The sequence below is a fragment of the Heliangelus exortis genome, chromosome 3, assembly GCF_036169615.1.
Source record: "Heliangelus exortis chromosome 3, bHelExo1.hap1, whole genome shotgun sequence".
In the NCBI taxonomy this organism is placed as follows: Eukaryota; Metazoa; Chordata; class Aves; order Apodiformes; family Trochilidae; genus Heliangelus; species Heliangelus exortis.
In genome coordinates this window covers 6,693,092-6,719,230 of record NC_092424.1, presented here as the reverse complement: position 1 = coordinate 6,719,230, position 26,139 = coordinate 6,693,092, and the positions used below count along the sequence as shown (strand labels likewise).

Sequence of the window (26,139 nt, the reverse complement as noted above, 5' to 3'; positions counted from 1 at the left end):
TACACAGATTATCCCACTGACATGTTTCATCTCGACTACAAACCCCACATCATTTATTTTCCAAACACCAAACCAAATTTATTTTATATCCCTTATGAAACTAATAAGACCTGACTTTCCACAAGTGTATTTTGTTACTTTTGTTACATGTGCTACATCATTTTTTTATGATATTCCCTAAGATACTCCCACCAAGCCAGGGTATGTCCTGAGGCTGGTATAGAGTTATGCACAGGTTGATTTGGTAGACAGTGGAGAGATATATGAGCTCCAAAATAACTGCTACCAATACCTGAAATCCAGGAATTCTGTTTAGCTTTCCTTCAGAACAGTCATATGAGGCAACTGTTCAGCTGTAAGAACTGAATCACCCGGGTAACTCTATCTTTTGGCTGAAAATGGCTTACACAAACCAAATGTAACTTGGAGGGGACTTAGCAGACACACAGATGCACAAAAAGGGCTATTACAAAGCCTCATTTCCTTGGGTAATTGAGGGGAAAAGAAGTAGTGTTGTATGAGTGACAAATTAAATTGAACTTAGTGTAATGAGGATGAAATATACATCACAATTAAACAATATATAAGGAAGAATAATAATAGCTGAGCTGAATGACATATATTTACAATTCCCCAGTTGAACTTTAAGTGATATTTACTGTGAAGTCAGATAATTTTATTTGTAATTTTTATTTTAATTAGGAAATATATTTTGACAATCATAATGCAACACTTTGAGCATATTATAATAAATGCCATTGCATTTCAGTTAAGATCTGAGCACCTTTTTTCCCCTCAAGATACCTTTCCAACAGCAATTTCTTATAATAATTTCTGAACTGCATATTCATGAAACTGAATATAAGCACAAATATTAAAAATAGAGGAATGCTTTCTTCTTACCTCTCTACATAAATACTCTTGCTGGTTCCCAGAGCATACAAACTGGACAGTATTCTGTAACAGGAGACCTGAACATCTTCCACTAAAGAGAAGAAAAAAATGATAGGCATAAGGAGATTTCTCTTTGCAATGCACTTCTACAGAACTAAAATAAGTTTTTAGGACAACAGTTGAATCAATAATATTAAGCTATCAAAGACGATACACAGAAATCATTCTCTAAAAAAAAAAAAAAAAAAAAAAAAGTCTTCTGACCACTGAGTGGCATGGTTTTCACTCAAAACTTTCATTGACTTTAATACCAAGTTACCAGCTAAGACAGTAAGCATTTCTGAAATAAATGGCATATCAAACTTTTTGCAGATAACATCTAACTGCAAGGTCTGAGAATTTCTTAAGTTAGCAGCTAAAAAAAAAAAAAAAAAAAAAAAAGTGTCAGCAAATCTTTTCTAGTTTGTATCACTTAAGAAAATTTCATGGGAAACCAAATGAAGTGCTAAAAGCTAAAAAAAAAAGAAAAAGATAAAATAAAATATCAGGGAGCAAATCCATTTACAAATGTGACACCACTACATGATATACATTACAAAAGGAAGGAGACCCTGTTAAGCAGATACTTAGTTTGCTTAGTTCTTGTAATCACAGTTTATTTTCTAAAAAAAGACAGATACCAGCTAACACATTTACACTACAGTCTGTCAAAGGATTTTTGTTTGCTAGAAAAATGTGAGAAAAATCTCCACATCTAGTTGAAAAAATACTATTTCAATGTAACATTCAGTAATAGTTGAACAACAGCATAAGTACTATCAAGGAGGACAATTCTCCCATTCTTTCTGTATATGTTTTTTCTATTGTTTTCCACACTGCTCATGTCTTCCCCCACTGTGCAACAAAATGTTGGGAGGAACAAAGAACTACAATGGTCTGCAAGAGCTTTCAAGATGATGCATCAAAGCTGCATAGTCTGGTTTTTGTTTTCCACAATTTGTAGTTCAGATCATCTTGGAACTGAGTATTTTTACATAATAAGGAACCTCAGGTACTCTGAACCACCAATCAGCCCATGGAGTACACTGTACATGTACCAGTACTCCTAGGTACAAGTATTAGGTCAAGATGCTTGTCAGCAGAGTAGTACATATAAGGTAATTTTATTCTTAACAAGACTTAAAGAGCAGATATGTGTAAGGAAAAATAGCCTTTCCAACAATGCTCTAAACAAAAGAGGTTGGCACCATTTAATTATTCTTTCTCAGTTTATGAATTCTAAATTGAGTGCTTGACATCAGTATGATGTATGTAGAATAGCTGATTAAAAATGCCAGCTTAAGTAATAAAGTATCAAAAGAATGCCAGAGATCAAAAATTATACAGGGCATGAGCTTGTTGATGTGTGAAAATGTGGTTTAAGAGCTACAATTGATACACGTGAATCCCACAGCTTACTTTATTTGGATTCAGTCATAGATTCTTGTCTATTTATTATACCTCCATACATATTTGAATGAGAAAAACTGATTTTTAAAATCTTTTCAGACTCAAATCTATCAATACATCTCCAAAATTAAAAAACAACAACAACAAAACATTTAAAAAATCTCTTAATGCTATTTTAAATAATAATTTTTTCAGATTCTAAAAAGAAAAAAAAAAAACAATTTTATATTCTTTCCTTCTAGTTCTTCTCTCAGTTATTTCCCTAACTGAGTTAACCTTCTCGGGCTCCTGAATTGTTCAGGAGCTTCTTCCACTTTTCCTTAGGATCTAAGATGCACCCACCCAAATGCTCAGCTAATTGAAACTCAGTAAAGGTGCATGGGGCATGGAATAACATCATTCCCATAGCATCACCTTATTTACAGACAGAAAAAAGACAACTTATACAAAGGAACTTTTCAAACAAAAAGAAATTAAGGTAAGTCTATGGTAAAGTTACAAACATAAATCTTCTGTCTAATGACAGCTACATCTTCTATAGTATTTACACAAAGGGAACTAAAACGTGCAGACTGCTCTAGGTCAATTATAGCAAATGTTTGATAAAATCAATGACAAGTTTGCCCAAATGTCAAGGGATTTGTCCTTCCCTAACAGAACTGCAAGCCTAATAAGGCTTACTGCCTTATGCTACCCATATTTTAGTGGCATGACACCTCTAAATAATACGTACATATCAAATCCTCCCCAAATTGGTGCTGTCCAATATGCTCAAATAATGATGATAGCACTGGCAGGAGGGCAACTGTGGTATAATTGATGATTTGTGTAACTCCCTTTGGCTGGTTTCTGCTGTGTGTAAACTGGCCTTGCTTAAGATTTTCCAATGTTTTCTCCAGATCTTCAGCAGCATTGTCCAAGAATGCTCTCAATGCCATCCGAACAGATTCCAGGCCAGTCTTCATCACAGTCCTGTATATATCATACAACAAGAATGAAAAAGAATTTTCTATTAGAAAAGCATGGGATAAAGCCAACAGCACACTTGCATGAAGCAGATAATAAAGATCTGAAAAAAAATCTTCAATTTATTGGTACTGTGAAGTCTTCTCATAGCAGAACAATCTACTGAAGAAATATTTCATAGGCATGCTGCAGAACTCAAGGATATTTTATCTGGTTCCCTGTTGAGAAAACAGTGTCCTTTTAAAGTTATAAATTAAGTGATACTTTTGTCTTTTTAGGTGGAAAAAAATCATTTAACAAGAAAAAATAATAATTAAATTTTCTGTTTATGACTCTAGGAAGAGAACTATCTCAAGCTAGAGCTCAGAAAGTCTTCCCAACCATGAGAGCCATATTTCTATATCCAGAATTAGGGCATCACAAAAGATTGAATAAAAACAATAACATTTATTTAAAATTCAATAAATAGATCCATTGATTATGTAACTATAACACCACATTCTGCTACGTATTGAAATGATCCATGAAATTATTACCTTATTTGGTGTAACTACCTCAAATAAAAATATCCTTTGTTTAAAGAAAGCATCCATTTGGGCATGCATGAAATAAATACAGGTGAAATTCTTTTGTAAATTGAATAACAGTCCAGCTTTTTTGGTTTCTTGCTTGGGTTTTTTTTGTTTTACAGAGAGAATAAATACAGTTTCAATGGCAGCATTTTCTAACTTTCATGTAATCTCAGTGAACCCCTTAATTCCCATATGGAGCTATTTATATATCTCTACCAACAGCTGAATTGGTGATCTCCAACTGTATCCATATCCCATCTGTATGACAACATAGAGCATGGACTGTTCATGATAAACATCAAGATATTGTAACCTAAAGGATTACCAGGCAACAGCTGAGCTCTAGTAATCAACAACAATCATGACTCGGCCTCATGGCAAATGGAAAGTAAAATTTGTTCATTTAAGCCACTGTGAAGATACTGAGAAAAGGAGCTGCCTGTAATCCCATTGTTTGAGAGTAATCCCAATATTTGAGAGTAAATGCAAAGTGAAAAAAATTATCTTAAGTTACCATCAAGGTAGTTTAAAGTGTCATGTTTTGTTGCACAGCTGCAAGGATCTAAAAGTCAACTCTCAGAACAGATAACCAACAGTACATGAATATACTATGGATATTAATGAATATGTATGTTAATGAACATACTGCCCTGCCAATCCCTAGTAACCATCTATCTAGTAATTCAATTACTGCGCAATGGAAATTCTTTACAGTATTATAACTTCTTGAGTTTTGAAATTCTTAAACATAACACAGGTAGTCCATATCTCACTGCCCAATATTTTCCTAAATTATTTTCTTCTTATTTTAGAAAATGTATTCAGTATTACCTTGCATCCAAGGTCTGGCCCAGTATGTGAAGACAGTTGACTATTGATGTTGCATCATTTCCTAAACAGGGAAGAAAATAATACACCAATTAAGCAGAGCATAATGTATGGCATACCTGCACTCTGCTAAAGCTATCTCTGGTTGTAATGAAATAGTACATGACATAGCAGAAGAACAACTGAACTTCTGCATAATTTTAACAATTAAGTTAAAAAAACATGCAGTTTGTTGTTTTAGCCTTGTTTACACAAATGCAGTAACTGGAGGCAGTAAAGCATCTCTCATCAAACAGCTGAGGCAGTCAAGATGGAAGCATTTAAATGTGGGGTTAATTAGAGCCACAGTGTCTTGTCTGGTTTTCATTTAAGTTCTATAAATTTTGCTTTAATTGATTCAATTTTATCTGAACATTTATCTTCCTGCTCTCAGTAACATAAAAGCTGTTCACTTTCAAGCTGCTATTCAGGAAGAGAACATTTATATAAAACTTCATCAAAAGGGTTAGCTCCCTGCTGTTACCAATAAGCTGCAGCCATTTATAGTTGATTCAGATGTGGCCCACACAAGTAACAGGCTCTGACAAAAAATTCACCTCTCATATCAATTAATTTTTCACACTGAAGTATGTAAAAAAAGAACTTACACACAACATGCCTTGTATGCATATGTCCAAATTAAGATGTTGCACTGTAAAGGCCACCTCTAAGTTCACTTAGAGGTGAATCCAGAGTAGATTTAGGCTACACAAGTTTGACCCAGATATTATTTAATAATTTATTTCCTTCAAAAATCTTTTAAAATTATCATGGAGCTTCTTTTCTGGAATGTGTCCTTCAGGACACATGCATAAAACCCTTTATTGAATGTTTCAAGAATCAGTTTGATTCCAGACTAAGTTTAGACATCAACTTCAGAATGCCAGAATTTTCTTAAACTGAGTTATGAAACCCAAAAGGAGGTGTTTTCTAAGGAGAGTAGAGTTATAACTTTTTCCACTATGTATGTAGTGTGTAACTTTTGTAGTGTACGTATATAGTTTTATTAAAAACTTTTTTATTAATTAAAAACGTTCTTGGTTTTCAGAAGTCTGAAAACTAAATAGAAAACACTCTGATGTAATAATGAATGTGCAGTTTATTAAATTGCATTACACCATGAGAGAGAAGAAGGTGATAAGTACAGTTGAATAGCATAAGAACTGAATAGCTGTTCCTTAAAGGAACTCTTCACACAACTCAATCCAATAGAGGATGGGTAGATGCAAATGCTAAACATGAAGAGGTTTTAATGCTAAAACTTTTAGAGGAGGCTGATGACTGGATCACCTTTCAGCATGTATTACAAATCCAGTTGATTCCACTAACTGCACAGCTGAGTTTCTTTAATAATCTGAGATGCAGTCTTACTTTAGAAAGCTGTCTCACTATATCAGGAGGGAAGAACTCTTGCTATATTGCCAAAGTGCTACAGATACTGAATCCAAGATGCCTCACTGAAAGGACATTTGCAAACTCAGTATGTCACTGGGCAGAGAAAGCTTTCTGTGTCTTTTTACAAACTCCTCTGATTAATTTTTCTGCATTCTAAAAAAAATGAGTGAAAAAAACCAGGCCTTTCTTATCTGACGTCTTACTCAGCTAATTTTTGTTTCAGGTTGCACAGTTTTATATTGCCATCCTATGTTATTTCCAAGAGATTACTTCCATAGTAGTTCTATACTTACTGTAAATAATCTTACTTACATACTTGAGATTTAAACAAAGTAAAAAGTGAATCAAACCAGTCATATACATATATGTATTTTTTTTAATTAAGAAATATGAATTCAAATGCTCAAATCACCAAAATTATTCACCAAAAACTTTCAAATTCAGCCCACTAATAATAATCAAAGTAAATCAATATAGCCTTACTGATCCACAGCTACAGCTCTCAAACAGTAAAATATTGGGGTCAAAATCAGTTCACTTTTCACAGTGTAAAGAAATAATAATGCCACACTGAATCACAACTCCTTAATCCCAGTGGCACTTTTAGATATCCAATACAATTAACTGCTAAGCTCATTCTGGAAGACTTGCCCTAATTAATGTCCCTTTTTATCCAGACTTGTATGTTCAGCCTAAGCTACATGACTTCTACTAATGCCTTTCACACCTGTAGCTGTACCTTCAGAAGTACCATTCACATTCAGAATAACAGAAAACACCTATTAAGCAAAACTCCATAGCATTTTGCAATTTGGCAAACTCCCTACAAACCATAAAGGTTATTATTGAGCAACTCTTTCTAATTCAAAATGCCTTCACATCACACAAATAAATTTCTCAGCCCCAGCTGTGCTCAGAGGCTGTCTTCAGGAGCATTTTTCCCTCTTCTATACAGGCCTAGGTTTTGCTGAAGTGCAATTCTTTTGATCAGGTTTTCCAATGTGATGTGATTCACATCACATGATAAGGTAAATCATAAGGGGACTTGAGGTAGTTGGTCCACAGTAACTGACCATCTTCCAGAGTCTTATGGTGACCTTGTCATAACTCATGGAAAATAAACATTACATTTCCCACCTGACTTATCTCCTTCGACCACTCAAACCCAGCCAAACAAAAGGAAATAAGCAAGCTGAGATGTGGGATGGAAAAGATCTTTAGTCCTGAAGAAAGTTGCGTTGACTTAGATTTTTAACTTCAACTCTTACACATTTGGGAAAAAAAAGTCAGAAAAACAAATTCACACAGTAAAGAAAAAATATTTGCAAAATTTCAATAGTTTACCTAAGCTAGTTCATTCTTTGAAGAAACAACCTAGGGTATAAACCAGAGCTTATTTGTACCTTTGTGACATACTCCACCCTTTAGAAAAAGCTGCAACAATGCCACACAGCTGCAGAAATAATTCCATTCCTCCTATGATCTTTTGGCTTTGCAAGCAAATCCACTCAGCTCATCCCAAAACATATTTAAATATATTTAAACATATTTAACACTGATATCCCAAAATAACTTCCAATCTTTTATCTCAGTTTAATGGCTTTCATAATGGTCTGTAAGCTTTTTAAACACCACACTGCTGCAGCGAGTTCCTTCCCTTAATACTGAATGAAATATGTAGGAATTGAGTTAGATTCATGTTATCTTAACCAAATTCCAATTCACTAGCTTATTACCCAATTAGTTATATTCATGGATGCTGAAATCTGCAATCCATCCACTAGAGAAGCTTTAGAAGCATAGGATGTACTATTTGAACTACCTTCTCATAATGGCATAAGAAAAAATTGCAGACTAAATTACTGTGCCACATATTGATGTATGCATGTGATATAAACTTCAAATTGACTTCAATTAAGTGATTTTCACACAGCAGAAGACAAAGGCCAAGCTCCTGCTAAATACAAATGATACCAGAGAGATATCACACATGCGTATGTGGTGTCAAAGCACAACTGGGAATATTTAAGAATTCCACAGAACATTAGTAAGCATTTCAACCCACTACACATTTTCTCAGATGACTTTGCAATACAAATGTGCAGTTCTGATACTCTGTTTTCCCCAAACAATTTAGAATAAAATCACGAATTAGTAATTCTCATTATCTCAGCAGAATTCTTTGGCAGGATAATGAAATGCAGGTATTAGTTAAGACACATGGAAAACTAAGCAGGAAATCCCAAACTGGTAACCTACATAAGCTTTTTATTCCCTCTAATAGGTGCTGTGATCAGCCTAAACAATTAGTGGCCTGGGAAGACCATGCATTTCAGCCATGCAGCCATGCAGCATGCACCAAAGCAGCACGTAACACAATGCAAAAATGGCAAAGAAAACCAAGTGATGGCCATGCTAGTATTTGTCAAGGGTCTTCTTACCAAACAGTGAAATCCTATGCCTGACAAGAACTCCAAGTTTGCAGAACAGGCTGAAGACAAAAGGAAAATAAAAGAGAAGAGAAGGGAAAAGGAAAAAAAAAAAAAAAAAAAGGGGGGGGGGGAGAAGAAAGAAAACATAACAGCTGATATATGAGCAGGAAAAGCAACATGATGTCACGCAGAAAGAATCAATTATCTGAGCAGAATGTGGGACAGAATACTAAAGAAAGAGTTTTTAAGTGCATATTCTTAAAAAACATGGTTAAATAAGCACATATTATAATTAAAGAAACAAAAAAAAATTAAAAGCAAAGCTAATTAATATAAAAGCGTCTTTTATGATAACCCACAAGGAAATAACCATCAAAGCTTTAAGAAGTAAAAAAAAAAATGGTTTGTGTGCTATTCAGGATACCACAAACACTAACAACTTGAAATCAGATTAATTGAAGTGTTTAATGGCAAATGTTTAAGTAGTCCAACTTTGACCTTGAACACAATGAGAATTTCTTTTCAAATACATCACTTTGTAAACATAATTAACATGAGAGATAGCCTCTTACATAGTTAAAAACAACAAAAATGGATAAGATCAATTACTTTATGTTTGAATTACTTCCTATGCTGATGAGCAGTGTCTCATATAGAACAAATCTGAATGAAGTTCTGTGCTAATTCATGGTAGCAGGAGCACACTGTGTGCACCCAAACTGACCTGGCCTCCAGATTTAGGAGGGGGTAGGTCAATCTTTGTTATCTAATTCAGTCTGAGAATATTCTCTGAGAGCAACATCAATTTTTACTGCCTTGGTTACACTGTAAAACACCTCAGCTGCTATAAATGACATGAACATTAAAATGGAATGTTTAATAAGCTATTTAATAATTAGGCACAAAGGCTAGTTATCGACCTCTGACTTAAAAACAAGATACCATAAGGATGTGTGCAAAGTTTATGGATGAGATTTGAACATGTTATTCCATTTACAGGTTAAGAATATCCCATTTACTGGTAAGGGTTTCCAAATAGAAAAAGTTCTGTTCAGAATCAGAATAGCCAGGGTAATGTGGTGTTGAATCCAGCTAATTAGCCAGTGCACAGTGATCCACAGAGCAACAGAGCAACTGCTCTGTTTTAGAAAGGAGTCTGGTTTATGCATGTTCAGGGATCTCCACTTTTTATTCCATGAGGTAGACACATTCTACTTTACTTTATAAGGATCCTGGTTCACCTACTCTAACATCAAAAGCTGTACACAAAGATATTATCATTATATTAATATTGTGTCTGTACTAATGAAGACACTAAATAGCTGGCACACTATCTCACTTTCCAACATACCAATGATATTCAACTGACTGTCCCATTCAGCAGATGCTACATTCTCACAAAGTCAGAATAAACCTATTATCTCCAGTGTAACTAGTTTAGATTAAATAAATAAATGAAAATATCCACATGGCCAGTACCTAGATTGTAGTCCAGAACTGATTTTATAAAACTGCAGTAGTACAGTGACTTACTAGATGGTCTAATGGATGAGAAATGCAAAAAGCTGAATCCTGAAGAGGTTGGTTGCAAATAAAATGGAATATAATCCTACCATGTTTTAGGAAGAGGTCTGACCCATATTTGCCCACAAAAGAGAACTGGATTTAATGTATTTGCTGAACATGGAACATTCATTGCACTTGTTAATACTCTAACATTCATTGCACTTGTTAATACTCTCACTGAATTATCAATCCCCAAAAATCCCCAAAATCCTTCTGCAGCATAATGAATGGAACCTTATCTTAACTGCAAAAAGAAAGAGGCCAGGAACTGCCCTGAGCTTGAAGCAAAAGGCAGAACATATGAGTTGTACTCAACAGAAAATAAAAAATTCAGCTTTGGCAAACTCCCTGTAATAATGTAGGGGAGGGGAGGGAACAACATAAAAAAATTATTGGGAATCTTTTAAAATGGCCCAAAACAACCCTTCAGGGAATGGATCACATAGTGTAGTTTATATAATCTTTGTGTCTTGATAGTTAAGAAATAAACTACTCAACAGCACTGGTTATAGCTGTCATTCATCTAAGGTTTCTTTGCATGTGTTTCTTCTCTTTGGCTGACACTTCTGGATTGCAAGTAACTCAAGTTTGGCAGAAGCTCTGATTCTTTTGCAAGGCTACATGTTCAGGAAGCCCATACATCTAGAGGGCAGAAGTACTGAATATCTGTAGCATGTATACTGATATATCCATGATTGACATACTCCAGAAGTATGGGGGTTACTGGCATGATTTAACTGTGAAAATACTGTTATTGAGAACATTACAAAAATAAAACCAGAAGCTCTTGGAGTGGAAAATTATCTAGGTGCATGCATTTTGATAGGAGATTTTTTGAATCTTTGTACTGTGCCACTCAGCCAAGCTGCCAGATCAAATTAATCCACAAGATGACACAGGGTCAAGACAGCCATTACTTACTTATGCTTAGCACTGTTGCTAGAAACTTCACTCAGTATTCACACAATCTTTCCAACCCTGTATGTCTGTATAACCACCAGTTGGCTGTCAGCCTCAAACAACAACAGTTCAGTTTTTCATGGTTCAGTACTCAGAAAAAGCCAAGAAGGCAACCATGATATCTGCATATTACAGGTGTGCAGCAGATCCTGTGTGAAGCTTGTAGCCCACTTTACTAGATGGGAAATACAGGTTTTGAAATTCAATCAGAAGTAAAATTAAGTGAAAACATATCTTGGAGACATGGTCTAAAAATTAGTAACTTCAGAGAAAGAATCGAGTTAATTTCTGCCATATTACTACTGTTATTACTTTTTAGAGAACCAAAGAGCAACTCTCAACTTTTATGGTGGACAGGAATAGTTATAATTACTGGAACAATTAAGTTTGGCTTTTAAATCTACCACAAATTTTGCAGGAATAATGATTTCAGTATATAGCTATTTCCAACAGTCAGTACTGACAGACAGCTGTACAGCCAGTGCCACAGACTATGCAACTGGTTGCACATAATGCTAAATTTAAGTTCCCTGCATGCTAAAATCATTACCACTACCTTTAAAACAGCATATAATCATAACTCTGTACCCTTCTCTTCATTTTATAAAATCAATTTTCCTAACAAGAAACAAAAGTGAAGTTTATTAGCACGTTCATAAAAAAATTTCCCTGCCTCCCACTTCTCATTTTCCCCACAATCATCTGCTGCACTTTAAGAACACAGATATGCATACACATCAATAAATACTGCTTTAAGTTTTACCTTGTCACCATTTCTTTCTCTTTATTAGAGGCATGACCTCCAGTGCTGAGAGGTCTACTTGCTGCAGATAAGAAATACAGGCGATGATTTTTAAAGTACTGATCAATCAAAGGCAGCACAACCTGAAATTACATCAGAAAGAAGTGGTTATCTCAAAACTTTATTTACTATGTTCCATACTATGCTTTTGAAGTCAAAACTAAAGACAGGATATTTCAAATGTGTTTTCTGTTTTAAAATCCATATGTATTTTTTCTTTTATGTCTATTTCTCTGAAATTATTTAGTATTCAAGGCAGTCAAAATGTTGTCAGGAAAGGCAGAAGAAAAAAAAAATTACATTCTCTGTGCGACTTGATCTCTGATTTTTCTTAGGTGAAATACAAAGCAGAAAGTATAATTCATTTTATGTAACAATTTAAGATTTTTCCAGTACCACATACCCAGGTACAGCTATTGCTCTCCACGCCTTTTAATGCAGGTTTAAGAAAAAGTAACGTGTAACTCTTAGGGCATTGAGACCACTTAATTCTAGATGTTATCTAATAAATCTCCCAAAACATCCTCTCTTATTGAGGGCCTGTCCACAGCTATTTTCCTGTTTACTTCATGTAGTGACCATTACTCAGTGCCCATTACTCAGTGCAGCTGTCAGCCAGGAGGAGATGCAAAATAAACAGTCAATAAGAAAAATCTGAAATTGCTTCAGTTTTTTGGAGCATGGTTAAAAAGAACATTCAATGCTAGCTTCTGAATCAATGACCTGGGCAAATACTACCACATGGAAGTACTTCAAGGCTTCAATACTACAATTTACTGCAAGGATACCAGGGTTGAAAAATCCTGCAAACTGCCTTTGCTTATTCACTCATGAATTATTCACAAACCAAAAAGGCACTTTGAATATGCAAACACCATACAGGCTTTTACATGCAGAAGGCATAAGCAGGTTTTATTAACTTATAATGCATAAAACCTTGACACAAAAAGGAAAAATGGGGCTGAGAGGAATCTCATGACTTTTCAGCAAGAAGTGCAACGCTCTGCACACTTGGGGAGTCCATACTGAGGGCTGATCAGCTGGGAAGCTGCTTTGCAGGGAAGGAACAGGGGGGCTCACTGGATACAGCAAACTGATCATCAGCCAAGAATGCACCCTGCAAAGGCAGCAAACAGTATCCTGGGCTGCATTAAACAGAACATGGTCAGCAGGTCCAGGGAGGAAATTCTTCCTCTCTGCTCAGCACTGGTGAGGCCACAGCTGAAGTGTTGTGCTTGGTTCTGGGCTTCCCAGTGCAAGAAAAAAAATGGACTGGTTGGAGAGTGAGTCCAATAAAGGGTCACAAAGATGATGAGGGAACTAGAGGATCTTTCAAATGAGGACAGACTGAGAGAGCTGTAGGCTAGAGAAGAGAAAGCTTAGGAAGGATCTCATCAATGTATCTAAGTATCTGAAGGAAGGGAGTAAAGAAGATGGAGCCAGGCTCTTTTCATTTGGGACCTATGACAGGACCAGAGGCATTGGAGAGAACACAGTAGGTTCCCTCTGACCATCAGGAAACACTTTTCTACTGTGAGGATAAGCAAGCACTGGCACAGGTTTCCCAGAGGCTGCAGAGTCTCCCTCTTTGGAGATTTTCAAAAGCTGTCTGGACTTGGTACTGGGCAAACTCCTCGAGGTGACACTGCTTGAGCAGTGAAGCTGGACTAGGTGACCTCCAGAGGGCCCTGCAAGCTTCATCCATCCTCTGATTCCATGATGGACACATCAACAAGGTTTTAAAACAAGGAAAGAAATAAGGAAGGTGACACTGACAGATATATAGCTATGTTAATTCCAGTAACTATTGCTCACATTTGTCTGCCTGAAGATGGGAAAAGAAAAAAATCTTCAGAATTAGTCTAAACTAGTAAATGGAAAACTCAGGGAGGTTATGAATAACATAATATGAGTGGATGGAGCACATTAATAATAAGAATATAATAGTGTAATTTTTCCCCATCTATACTTCATCCTGCAGTAGTTTCAAGCTATTTTTATTACTACTGGCTTTAATTAATAATATAATGAATTTAACACCTACAAGTGCAACTATAACAACAATAATCATGTTCACTAACAAATGCTTTGTCAATTCGAAGACTTGTACGTGGAAAAAGAACAAGCAAAGAGGTACTGTACCTTGGCAAAAAACTTGATTTCTTGCTCATATGGGAAGTGCTCTCCTTTGCCTCTGCTGCCACCATCTGCAGAGAGAAGAGAATGAAAGTTTTTATAAATTTCTGCTGAACAGTTTTCATCTGATTAATGAATATGGCAATCTGGAATGAATATCCCAAAACTCATAATCTTCATTTCCTGTAGTAAAGTAGAGGAAAACCTTCCAGTTCAAGAACATATAAATTTTTTGAAATATCTAGGTGGCTTTATAGTATCATATATTTTAATTGTTAATTTTTAAGAAAATACACAAAGAGTACTATACCAAACTCCAGAATGTACTGATGGGCTTCATCCACATATCTTATAAGCTGCTGCAGAAAACTGTAGGCAAATCGTTTCTCAATGGAAGGTGTGTCTAATTCCAGGTCCTTAAGTCCTCTGTAAAGAAAAGTAAATTTTAAACACATGCACAAGGACTCAACAAAGTTTTAAGTCTCGGTGTAGTCCACCACCCTACTGGTAATGATTAATTTATTATTTATGTAAGACTGTTCTGTGTTTGAAGTAAACAGTACTCTAGATATTGAGTACTTTGTGAAGATACAACTCAGGTTTCACAAATTGGTTAAAGAAAAATGAGACAAATCAATCAGATTAATGCAGTATCATTGTAATTGCTTTCCCTTGAGAAAAGGGAAGGGAATGATTCTTGGGTGAGGGAGGTATGAAACTGCTAAATTTTTTATTTAAAGTATCAAACCAGAAGTAAATCTGGTCTCTTCCATCATGACTTTTCCCCAAAAGTCTGGTTTTAATGGAAAACCTCTTCATAGCTGTGTAGCATTTATGAAAAATCCAGAGAGAACCAAACCAAAGTGATGGAATTGCTGTTTACCTTTTTCCAGCGTGTTCCAGCATGGTTTCTAGTCCTATATGAAAAGGATACCTTCTATTCAACAAATATAAATCTGTAGGGAATCGTTCCATGATGAGGGCTGATGTGTGCTAACAACAAGTTGGCAATGGAATCAGCCTTGACTCTGCATGACCACAAATTTAATGATGGCACCTGAAGAAGCTATGCTAAACCAGCAAGGGAGTCAGTCAGCCCACTGGCAGAGCCACCAAGCACATAAGTACTCACTTATTTTAAAAAACATGCCCACCAAATATAACTGCCTGCCCAGTGCACAATTTCACTTTTAATTAGAACATCAGTGCTAGAATTTATTTTGATTTAATTTAAATTAGGAAATCAATGCAGGGGACAAGTGTCTGCATCTTCCCTAGACTCTGTGTGCAAGAGGGTGCAGCTAGACTAGATAGATTGGCCACTATCCAAATACCAGAAGAAATAAAGACAGAAATAAAGAAGGATTAGTCAAAAAGGAACATGTAATCTTGAATTCAGCCGAGGAGCCTTTTGTCATTTTGACAAGGGATGAGATGAGAAACCTTCACTGACTGACATCTTTCTTTGTACACCCTATTTCACTGAATTATTCCAGCTACCCAGAAAGATTTCTCCTAGAATTTTTAGATTAGCTATGGGATTTTATAAACAGGCTGAATTTCATATGTGATATAAAAGAAAGGAAGTAGGCAGATTTTAAGTAGATGTCCTAGGCTAACTAATTCACAGTGATTACTTAAATTCATCTCTGTGACTGCTTTATTCACTTACTAATGCTCAAGTCATAAAATCTCAGATATGCCTTCAGCCTTTCCTAGTGACTCACATTTCCTAAGCCATGCTGTTGAGGCAGACAATCCCCAAATTAATTAAAATTTTATTCACACTTCATATAGTGGGTTAATACGTCATATTAAAACAGAAGGAATTACACATGGAGTTATTCTGCATGTACTGAATTATGAATGGGCTGTTGATTACTACATTTATTCAAAATTATTACATTTATGCTGTGAATTGTTTTTAAAAAACTTTTCAAAAACATCAATTTTCACTTCAAAATATTCTAATAAAACTACAGATCAACTCAATTGAAAGAAACGAGTCGTAGATTTTAGAAACAGAACTGTCTTATCAAATTAATTTCAAAAAAATTCCTACAGAGTCCTTTACCTTAATGAAGGTTTAATTCTATCACTCATACAAAATCAACAGCTTCACTAACAGTTGGATGTATGTAGACACAACAGAAAAAAAGCATTCTGTAATGTTGAGAAACGAGGTAAAAGATCCAGAGATCCTGAAGAACTCTGTGCCTTTCAAAAAACCTCGTAGCCCTGTAATCCATTTCTTCCTTACAATGTTCTGTATGAAAGATCTCATCTTTACTCCTATGTATTGAAATCTAAAAATGACCATAGCTTTTCCCTTTTAATATTAAAAAACAAAAAACAAACAAAACAAAACCAACCAAAAACAAACAAAAAAAGTGAATGAGGAGCATTCTAAGCCTTCAGTGACACTGACAATGAACAGAGAATTACCTTGAGACAACATATCCATTTATTTGTAGAAATTTTAGAATATCCTGTGCTTTTTCTCTGTCCTTGGCTTTTTCTTTGGCTGTGAGTGTATCATAAGGAACAAGAAGAGGATGGTTGCCTCCTCCTATTAGGGAACATCAAAATAATTAAAAGATAATTACCTGTTGACATGGTAAGCACCAGAATGTAAAAGCACTGTCTTAGCAATACATAGCCCATTACACTAAAACCTAGTCTAAAAATAAAAATTCTCTTTTCTCTTTCTTTCTTTACACTTACCTAAAAATTATGCAGACAGAAACTTTAGACATGGCAAACATGGTTACAATATGATCTCAAGTATTAAGTGAATATAGAACCTACTGAAAAAACTCGTAAAGAAGAAAAACTGCTTAACTTTTATGAACGTGTATTATAATTACAACTTCATTTAATGAAACTGAAAATATTTCAATAAATAACACACCATTTCATAAGAAACCCAAGTTGTAAACAAATACAGTAACATATACAGAGTCCTGCTTTTAATCATTTGGGTGACAGCCAAAGGGGAACATGGATTTTAGCAAGATTTAGCAAGACACATTGGGATAATTGGGTTTTATTCTAGTTTCACAAACCTTATATAATTCCACCTCATTACAGCTGAAGAAAGACAAGCAAAAATGCATATAAGCACAAGTACATGACCTACCTATGGAAATCATTAAGACTCTAACAGATTAGTCCATTTAAACAAATACACTCAAAGTGTTCACAAAAGGGGAGTGACACTTGCAGTTTTCAGTGGCTAAGATACTTATTTATTTGAAAACCTTTAAATGAAAAATAGGAGTGTTCTGTATCTGAAGACAGTACTACTAGCTTCAGACATTTGTAAATGAGAATCTGCTGTTTATTCTCCAAACACTTTTTCTTCCATGTGCATATAATATGTGCAAATAAAAAAGTAGCTTTAGCAAAAATAAAGAAATTATTTTAACACGGGAAAAAATAGTATTACACAACACATGAGAAAGTTTCTCATTTAGGTAAGCAGAAACCATGGAGCACATGCAGTTTTCATGTGGATTTAAGAATCTGGTCTAGGCTTATCCACTTGTCAACTCAGTAAGTGATACTTACTGGCAGGTTCTTGGTGAACTGCCTTTTAGATCTGCAATTATTTTACCTGTACTAAAAGAACTAATTCAAATTAAATCAGAGCCCACTGGGCAATAGTCTGAAAGATAAATGCTCGAAGCAGAATGTATTAATGTAGCTTGAAGTTATTAACAAATGCTGACTTCTCTTCCTTTGATATATTTCAATCAGTAAATTACTTCAACAACTCAGTACTATAAAAACTTCCAGGCCTCAAAAAACCACAAAATATTTAATTAAGAATTGATATTTTTGTTTTGTTTCTTTGTCAATTTAAATGTTAAAGACTGAAAATACCTGTAGTTCATATTACCTTTTGATTCAAGCTCCAATTTCTTCTTCTTTGCCCATATGTTATGGTAGTTTTCAGCCATCATCTCAGCCATAGCCTTAGGAAAACGGAGAGCTAAGTGATAGGTATAAATGCCAAGGAGAATTATCTGGTTGATACTAAATAAAAAGCTTTTTTCTCTGGTAGATTCAGTACAAATACACAGCAATACTTCACTGAAAACAAGAGTTTTATTGGAAAATCTGATACAGAATTTGGGTAGGATGGGTTTATGTTTATCAACTAGGAAGCTAGTGCTGAAGAGAAAACTGTTAATACAAAACTGAAGCACAAAGAGGAATATAGTCTTGAAAATGAATTGGGGTGTTGGACAGGCACTTGATTCCCAAAACAATGCCAGCAAGAACATTCTGAAGGGCCTGGTAAGGTAAGAAACAGAGAACAAGCCAGAGGACTGAATCAGGATTGTTCCTGTTGGCTGCAGCAAGCTGATTATAAACCCATGGATATAGTTTGGGTACTCATTTGGGTGAGCACAATATTAAAAGCACCAATCATTTTACCAACAACTCCACAGTTTTTTATTTATCATTAAATTCTCCTCCAGTGTGCACAACAAAGATGTAAATTCTTACTATAAAACAAATTCTGTCCAGATTGGCCAGCTAGAAACTATAGATCCCAAACAAAGCAAAAGCCAGACAAACCCTCCAGTCTCTATCTAGTAAGAACTACAATTTCAACATGAAACAAATTCCTAAGCCCACCTCTCCTGTCCTCCTGACTGCATACCCTCTAAATTTTACATAAATTCTACATTTAACTTTTCACTTCTTTCACAAACCTACAGAAACATTCTTCTCATCTTCAATAAGGGTTTTGAGTAAACATTTCTGAATACCAATTTTTTTATATGGGAGAATACTCAAGAATTCAGATAACAGCTTGGAACTTTTCGGCCGTATCTGGTCTGTCTAGAATAATTTGTTTCATTAACTTTTTTTCCAGTGGATAAATTATTACAGATATCTTTCCTGTATGATAGATGCCTTCTGTCATGCACATCCTGGTGCTGGTGTTTTGATAATCAGATTAGGACCTTGGAAGAATGTCTTGTAGTCAAGGTTTTCTTTCCTTAGCAAGTAGAATGCTATGAAGATGGTCTCAGAGCATGACCTGGCTACTGCTGGAGCCAGGACGTGAGATGGTGACCACTTAAGACCAAAATGACAAGTATTTCCCAGGCTTACAGCTTTAGACATGGTCCTGATCCCTGCTAGCACAGTATCTGCACACAATGATGTAAACATTAAACAGGACCAGTCCTTATGTACTAGCTCAAAAAAAAAACCAAAAAACCCAACCAACCATCTTTGTTCAAAACAACTAACTCTTCCCAGCAATTTAAAACAGGGTTGAAGACTCTGTGAACTCCACCTTTAATATTAAACATTAAAAAAAATAATAATTGAAGTTACATATAGTTAATTCTGAAAATTCAGATCTCATTAACACCTAGCATGTTTTGATATTTCATGAATGACAGTAGCAGGACAATTAATACCTGAAACTGCATTTTAATTAAAGTTGCTTAGCTTTTGAATAACAGATTTTGAAGCTGGTTTTAAAGAAGATCTCTCTTCATAATTAAGGACAAATTATTCATAAAGGCAACCAGCTCTGCTTTATAGCTGAGAGCCACAAAGGAAATAAAATTAATGGCAAATGTTAGAGGATATGCAATAAAGGAGTAAACAAGGGAGTAGTAGCCCTAATGCCATTGCTTCTGTAGTTTGCAAGAAGATGGATAGTTTTCTCTGTGTTTGGATTACTGAATCTATCACTGTGATGTGCACATCAAGAGTTTCATAAGCATTAAAGAAAATCTGCAGTCTTTTGACTACACTGAGTCTATATAAATACTAACTTACATACTTATAATGAAGCTGTTCCATCAGTTTAAGAGAATAGCATAATGACAGAGGTAGTGTTATTCAGTTATCTGTTTTATTAACCTTTTAAAAGTATCAGTAATTTACTCCACATTTTAGCTTAAGAGTGATAGCTAATTGGCAGCAAATTCTTATTATTGTAAACCTTGTCAGCAATCTCCAATGGTTGGAAATATAAAACTAGGAACTGCAAAACAGGAATGAAGAAGGAGAAATAGAGTGTGAGAACTTGACCAGAGGCACTGTATAGTCTATGCTGTTCAGTCAGCCAACTACTTTACTACTGCTGCTGTTTCACTGCACTGTGACAGAGCTCAGCATGGGCACACTTAACCCTGTGTTTCAGGGTTTTGGGTTTTAGTCAGCTTTAATCACCATGTTGCCATCACTAGACTTGTACAAACACTCATGCTACTTAGCTTGAAACTATCTACATAATATTGTTAAAATACTCACATTAGTATTAGTACAGTATTAGACTGTACTAATATTAGACTGTAAAAATCAACACCATACCCCAAACATCATGAAAAAAACCTAACTTTTAAAAGACAGAAATATCATTTGCTTATCAACTAAAAAATACTGTTCCAAACTGTCTGTCTATGAAAAACCTACCCCAACCTTCTTCATTCTCAGTTTCCACAATATTTGTTGTAACAGTGGATTCTCTTCAGTTTAGAAAAAGAGCAATGACAAAACATTCTGGGAAGATGGTGGAGAAAATCATGATAAATAGAAAAAAGCTGATGCTTCAAGCTCTTCTAAACAGGTTTCTCTTAGAAAACAACAGATGTTTGCAAGGAGAGATAGCAAAATCAATCCAAGACTAAAATAAACTTTTAAACATGAACCACACTTTTGAAAGCAACAGAGCATCAAAGAGCAATAATGAAAAAGACAAGGAAAAAAAAAAATCCCTAAAAAACCGAAATGCCAAAATTGAAGCGTGTCAAAGAAAGTAACAATAAGAGCCTGAGTTAGTGTAAAACAACCTAGTGAAAAAAAACAAACAGTGGACACATTAAAAAAAAAAAAAAAAAAAATTAAGTTTTTGACTTACATGTACATCTCTGGAGAGGGTCACATTGCTCATGTCAATTGCTCGAGGAGTATAACCATGGGCTGTATCTACAGAGATCTGAATGACAAATGTAAAATAAGTATTTTTTTTAGTTTATTTAAGATTTGAGGTCGTTGTAGATAATCCTGTATCAAAGTTATTACTAAATATCAGCATTTTCTTCTATTTTTTTTTCTCAGCAGGCAGAATCGCAGACAGTCCAGTTTAAGTTGAATTCAAACCAAACTCAAATTTTGACTTTTCAACCCTATTTCTCCATGTAGGAATAGAATCCACTAAATACAAAAATAATAATAAAATCTTATTAATAATAAATAAAATCTTTGTCCTTCTGTCCCTCCTGCTCATGCTGAAAATACCACCGTTTTGTTCTTGTCTAATTTTGTCACAGGTTTGCTCATTACATAGGCCCAAATAGTTGAAGAAGGATAAACAGTGATAGAGAGAAGATTTCCCATGTCATTTTCTTTAGGAAATAAGTTTTAATAAAATGACTCACTTGACTGGTTTGAGAGATGCGGCGTGTCCGATTATAAACTGCCATGGAATCCCCCTCCCTGGTCCTTTCAATTCGCCATCCCCAGGCCAGCATAGTTTTCAGTGATTCTTTGATTGGCCATCTATAGATTTCTTTCTCCTGGAAAAATGCACATGCAATAATGCCTTATTTATTATTTATCCATACAGAGCTTATGCTTGGTGATACTGAGATACAAATCCTGAAATCAGCCCATGTGGCCCAGGGATATGGCAAAGAAGGAAATAATTCATATAAGATGTTAGAAAGCCTATTTATTATTTCAGAGGTGAGCATAGTAGTTCAGGCCCTGCAGTAACCTGATGATCACAGGGACAATCATGTTAATTGCATAATGTGTCCAGTTCTGGGCCCCTCAGTTCAGGAAGGAGACTGAGGTCCTGGAGCAGGTCCAAAGGAGGCAACTGGGCTGGTGAAGGGACTTGAGCACAGATCCTATGAGGAGAGGCTGAGGGAGCTGGGGGTGTTGAGGCTGGAGAAGAGGAGGCTCAGGGGAGACCTCATCACTCTCTCCAACTCCCTGAAAGGAGGTTGGAGCCAGGGGGGGTTGGGCTCTTTTCCCAGGCAACTCTCAGCAAGACAAGAGGGCACAAGAGGTCTCAAGTTGTGCCAGGAGAGGTTTAGGTTGGACATTAGAAAGAATTTCTTTAGGGAGAGGGTGATCAGACATTGGAATGGGCTGCCCAGGGAAGGGGTGGATTCTCCATCCCTGGAGATATTTCAAAAGAGCCTGGATGTGGCACTCAGTGCCATGGGCTGGGAACTGCAGCGGGAGTGGATCAAGGGTTGGACTTGATGATCTCTGAGGTCCCTTCCAACCCAGCCAATTCTATGATTCTATGTTTTATATTTATATATAGAAAGTGACTATCACCATATTGATAAACATTCTTTGGAACCACTCTGACTTGAGTTCAGATATGAACTCAAAGGTGGAGCAGTAATTATCAGGACTAAATGCAGTGCTTTGTCTGCTACGTGAAACAAGAAAATACAGTCTTAGAATTGTAAAAAAAAAAAAAAAAAACCTCTCTCTGTTGGAATGGATCTCTGGCCACCATCTGACTCAACTTAATGTCCTAATTGGGCTATCAACAGTTATCATCATTAATTTATCTACAGCTTGCCATGCCATGCCTTGAATATTTGCAGTGCAGGTGATTTCACTATGAACAAATTCCTTTACCTTTTCAGATAGTAATTTATATTGTTTCATTAATGGTTGCACTTTTGCAGATTCAGAGAATGTTTCACCATATGTCCATCCATTGGCGAGCTGAAAACAGATAAGAGATGAAGAAATAGGGAAAAGCAAAAAACTATGAAAAATCCTACTTTTATTGGTACAAAGTAACTGAAAAAACGTTTCTGCGGGGCTGTTCTTTTAAAATTTTTCTACTATTTTCTCAACATTTTCACAACCAGCATTTGTATAACCTATGCATAAAGAAATTAACTATGTAGCATGCAAACTTTCTGAAAATAATGATTTCAGAAAGCTAATATTTCAATACATTTTTCTTTTAAATATTTATATATTTAAAATATATATATATATATATATATATATATATATATATATATATTTAAATATTTATATACATATATATAAATATTTATGTACTGTGCTCCAGTTGAGGAACTGTTTGTGACACTACAAACTGTACACAGGAATAAAAATCCTGCAGAGTTTTTCTGGCTAAGAAATTGAAATTTCAATTCAAGAAAATTCTTAAACAACTAGCAAGTGTGTATACTGAAAATTCAACAATAAAAATTAGGGAATTATTATATTCTATTTTGAAATACTCAAGTGCACTTACAAAACTCTGCCCTCAACTGCATATATTCAGGAAAAGATATGATTTTATCTTACTTCGGTACAAACCTGTGGCATTATGGAAAATAATAATATCTAGATTAAAATATTTCAAAGATTAAATGGATTCAAATAAAAATTCTGGGTTTGCTGTAACAGAAATGCAGATTTTACCTTTTCCATTGACCATTTGTCATGAGTGTGTTCTGCATATTTATTAATGAAATATTCTAGCTTTTCGGGGATTGTAATGCTGAAATGGAAGAGAAAAGAAGCCATTATATTACACATGCTAAAATGTGAATGCCCTTGCTTTGGAGAAAATTTTGAAATAAACAGTAGTCCATATATCCACTGAAAGTATGTTTTTGTGCTCCACTTCCTGGCACACAGTTTGATCCAAAACTCAGTGAATAACCATGTCACATATTTCTATTACTAATATGCATTTTCTTAACATTAAAAATATTTCTATGATCCATAGTTTTGGAAATATAGTAGTAACTTATTTCACATGTCCGTTATAAACTAAGTGTGCTTGCAGTGCTTCTAGAAATACTTCATCTATTTTATATGTTCCTATAAATTTTATTATATGCTTGAAGCATTATAACTTACGAGAACTCAAGAGTTCTGCACTCAAAGTTTTATTTTGCAATACCCAAGTGAATACGAAAGAATTTAAAACCTTTTTAAAAATACAAAAAAAGCCACAAATAAATACAGGAGCCATTCAACAAGAGTTCAAGACAATACTTGAGGTTTCTTAAGCAGAAAGAAAAAGCAGGTATCATTAACTGTTAAACCAGCACTAGAGAGAGAATCTTCCAAAAGCAATTCATTAAAAATTATTTTTCTGCATCAGCATTCTGAAAAATGAAAGGCAATAATTGCTTCACTTATGAAATAGCAAGATCTTGCTTCCTAAGAATTTTTTCAGCAGAAGTGTTACAGTGCCATCTACTGCAAAGCAGAAGAGCCCAGTTTTTAATCTTCAGTCATAAGGGTGGGAAAAAGCAGAAATGTAAAACAAAAATTATTTCAGAGTAACAGTTTCCAAAAGCCTAAATACATGCAAAGGCCAGAAAATACTCATCCAGCATGGTCATAAGGCTATTTTTATTGTTTGGAAGCATGCATTTTGAGGGGAATTCTACCAATGCTATAATTGTTTGAATCATTTCAGAAATGCAATAAACTGACAAGCACATAAGGTCATATTATCTATAGCTTCACATAAATAGGTCTAGGACTAATAAACCAATGCAGGATTTGCATGTTAAAAATATAGTGTAGTTTGGAATTGACACTGATAAATGTAATTATTTGTCTTGAATAATCACAGCACTGTTGACTCCTATGGCAATGAGGTAACTGGTGATTTAGGTAATGTTAAATTACATTTTCTGATATTTTAAAATATATTCTGGCTATCTACAGTTTTCCTCTGAAATGATATCAGGTACAGTCATCATCCATTAGTTAAATGGTAGTATAACATTCCTAATAAATTGTGGTACATCTCTATATATCCTAAACACATCCTATGATTTCTATATTCCAGTCTAGATTATGTCTTTTACCACTATATTTATATGTGCATACATATAAATGTATACAAAGGGATCAATCTACTGACAGCATCCTGTGTTCTGGATATTAATATAGGCAGAAGTCTGACAAAGGCAGCTGAAGCACATGTGTTGCAAGTGCCATTTTTCAAGATCCAGTGCATAACTCCACTGCTGGAAAGACTGAGAATGGGGCACTGCCTAAAGTCAAAAATCAGAGCACAAAAATCTCTTTCAGAAATGTGGCTTTTTTCTAGGCTAATGTACTTAAAAGAGCATGGGCAGAGTCTTGACTGACTAAGAAGAATGAAGATGCTTCCATCCAAAATTCCATAATCATAATATAAAGAGATTATATGAATGCATGACCATTAGAATTTTCTGTAAATTCATTGTCATTCACATGCACTGGATTTAGTATCTTGGCATCTGTTAACAATGACAGGGATGGTGTAGACTTTTTCTGCTCTTGAAAAGATGCTGGTTTGTTGGCAGCAAACATGCAAAGGTAACTAGACATTTCTATCAGCAGGCTAAAAATGCATTAAAATGTTCAAGATTGACAAAAAAATTAGTTATGTAACTGCTCATTTATTGCTTGAGATGATTTTAAATCAATTCAAAAATTAAAAAAAAAAAAAACAAAACCAAAAAACAGAAGGTTAAGGTCTCCATTTTAGCTAGAAGAGAAGAATTCACAAGAGAATAAAAGCTGTAAGATCATATCCTACCCACCAACAGACTCTATCCCTCTTTTACACGTTCATGAGAGAAAAACTATGTGAAACAAAATAATTCCTTACTTTGATGTATCAACAGGTTGAGGATTAAAGTTCCCATCTGAATCCATTGAAGACTGTTTTTCCATCATATTGACATAATTTGACTCCATATAGTCTGGAGGTAAGGCCCCTGCAACTGCACTCAAACAAGGCAAAGCGAGTTTGAAAAGTTCCTGTTCATATTTCTGTGGAACACAGAGAGGAGAGAGAGCAGTGAACAGAAGCCATCAACATCACTGCTGATACAACTGCAGATGTAACCAAGCAGCCACAGAATGGCTTTCTTACTCAGTGTGAAATTGAATTTATGTTCTCAAAAAAAAAAAAAAAAAAAAAAAAGGAAGCTGACTGTCCACAGAATATTATAGATTTAGTTAGATTAAGCTAGGATCAAGTCTTGCTCTTGCTGATGTAAACAGCAAAAATACTGATTTCCCTGGGAGCAACACTAGAGATTTTTCTGATATCTAGGAA

General features: G+C 35.0%; 1 protein-coding gene across 8 annotated transcripts in view; it reads right to left on the bottom strand.

The window, feature by feature from the left end:
- RYR2 (ryanodine receptor 2) overlaps window positions 1-26,139 on the bottom strand; it is a 345,759-nt gene that overhangs the window by 70,378 nt on the left and 249,242 nt on the right. For all 8 annotated transcript variants that reach the window (XM_071739054.1, XM_071739056.1, XM_071739057.1 and 5 more), the window contains 14 exons: window positions 25,687-25,850; window positions 23,487-23,565; window positions 22,680-22,769; window positions 21,455-21,592; window positions 20,935-21,012; window positions 17,941-18,016; window positions 16,485-16,608; window positions 14,350-14,465; window positions 14,046-14,110; window positions 11,865-11,986; window positions 8,585-8,634; window positions 4,713-4,773; window positions 3,077-3,315; window positions 904-985 (listed from right to left, as the gene is read on the bottom strand). In XM_071739054.1, the coding sequence (XP_071595155.1) occupies window positions 904-985; window positions 3,077-3,315; window positions 4,713-4,773; window positions 8,585-8,634; window positions 11,865-11,986; window positions 14,046-14,110; window positions 14,350-14,465; window positions 16,485-16,608; window positions 17,941-18,016; window positions 20,935-21,012; window positions 21,455-21,592; window positions 22,680-22,769; window positions 23,487-23,565; window positions 25,687-25,850 (1,484 nt within the window). The remainder of the gene's footprint in view (window positions 1-903; window positions 986-3,076; window positions 3,316-4,712; window positions 4,774-8,584; window positions 8,635-11,864; window positions 11,987-14,045; window positions 14,111-14,349; window positions 14,466-16,484; window positions 16,609-17,940; window positions 18,017-20,934; window positions 21,013-21,454; window positions 21,593-22,679; window positions 22,770-23,486; window positions 23,566-25,686; window positions 25,851-26,139) is intronic.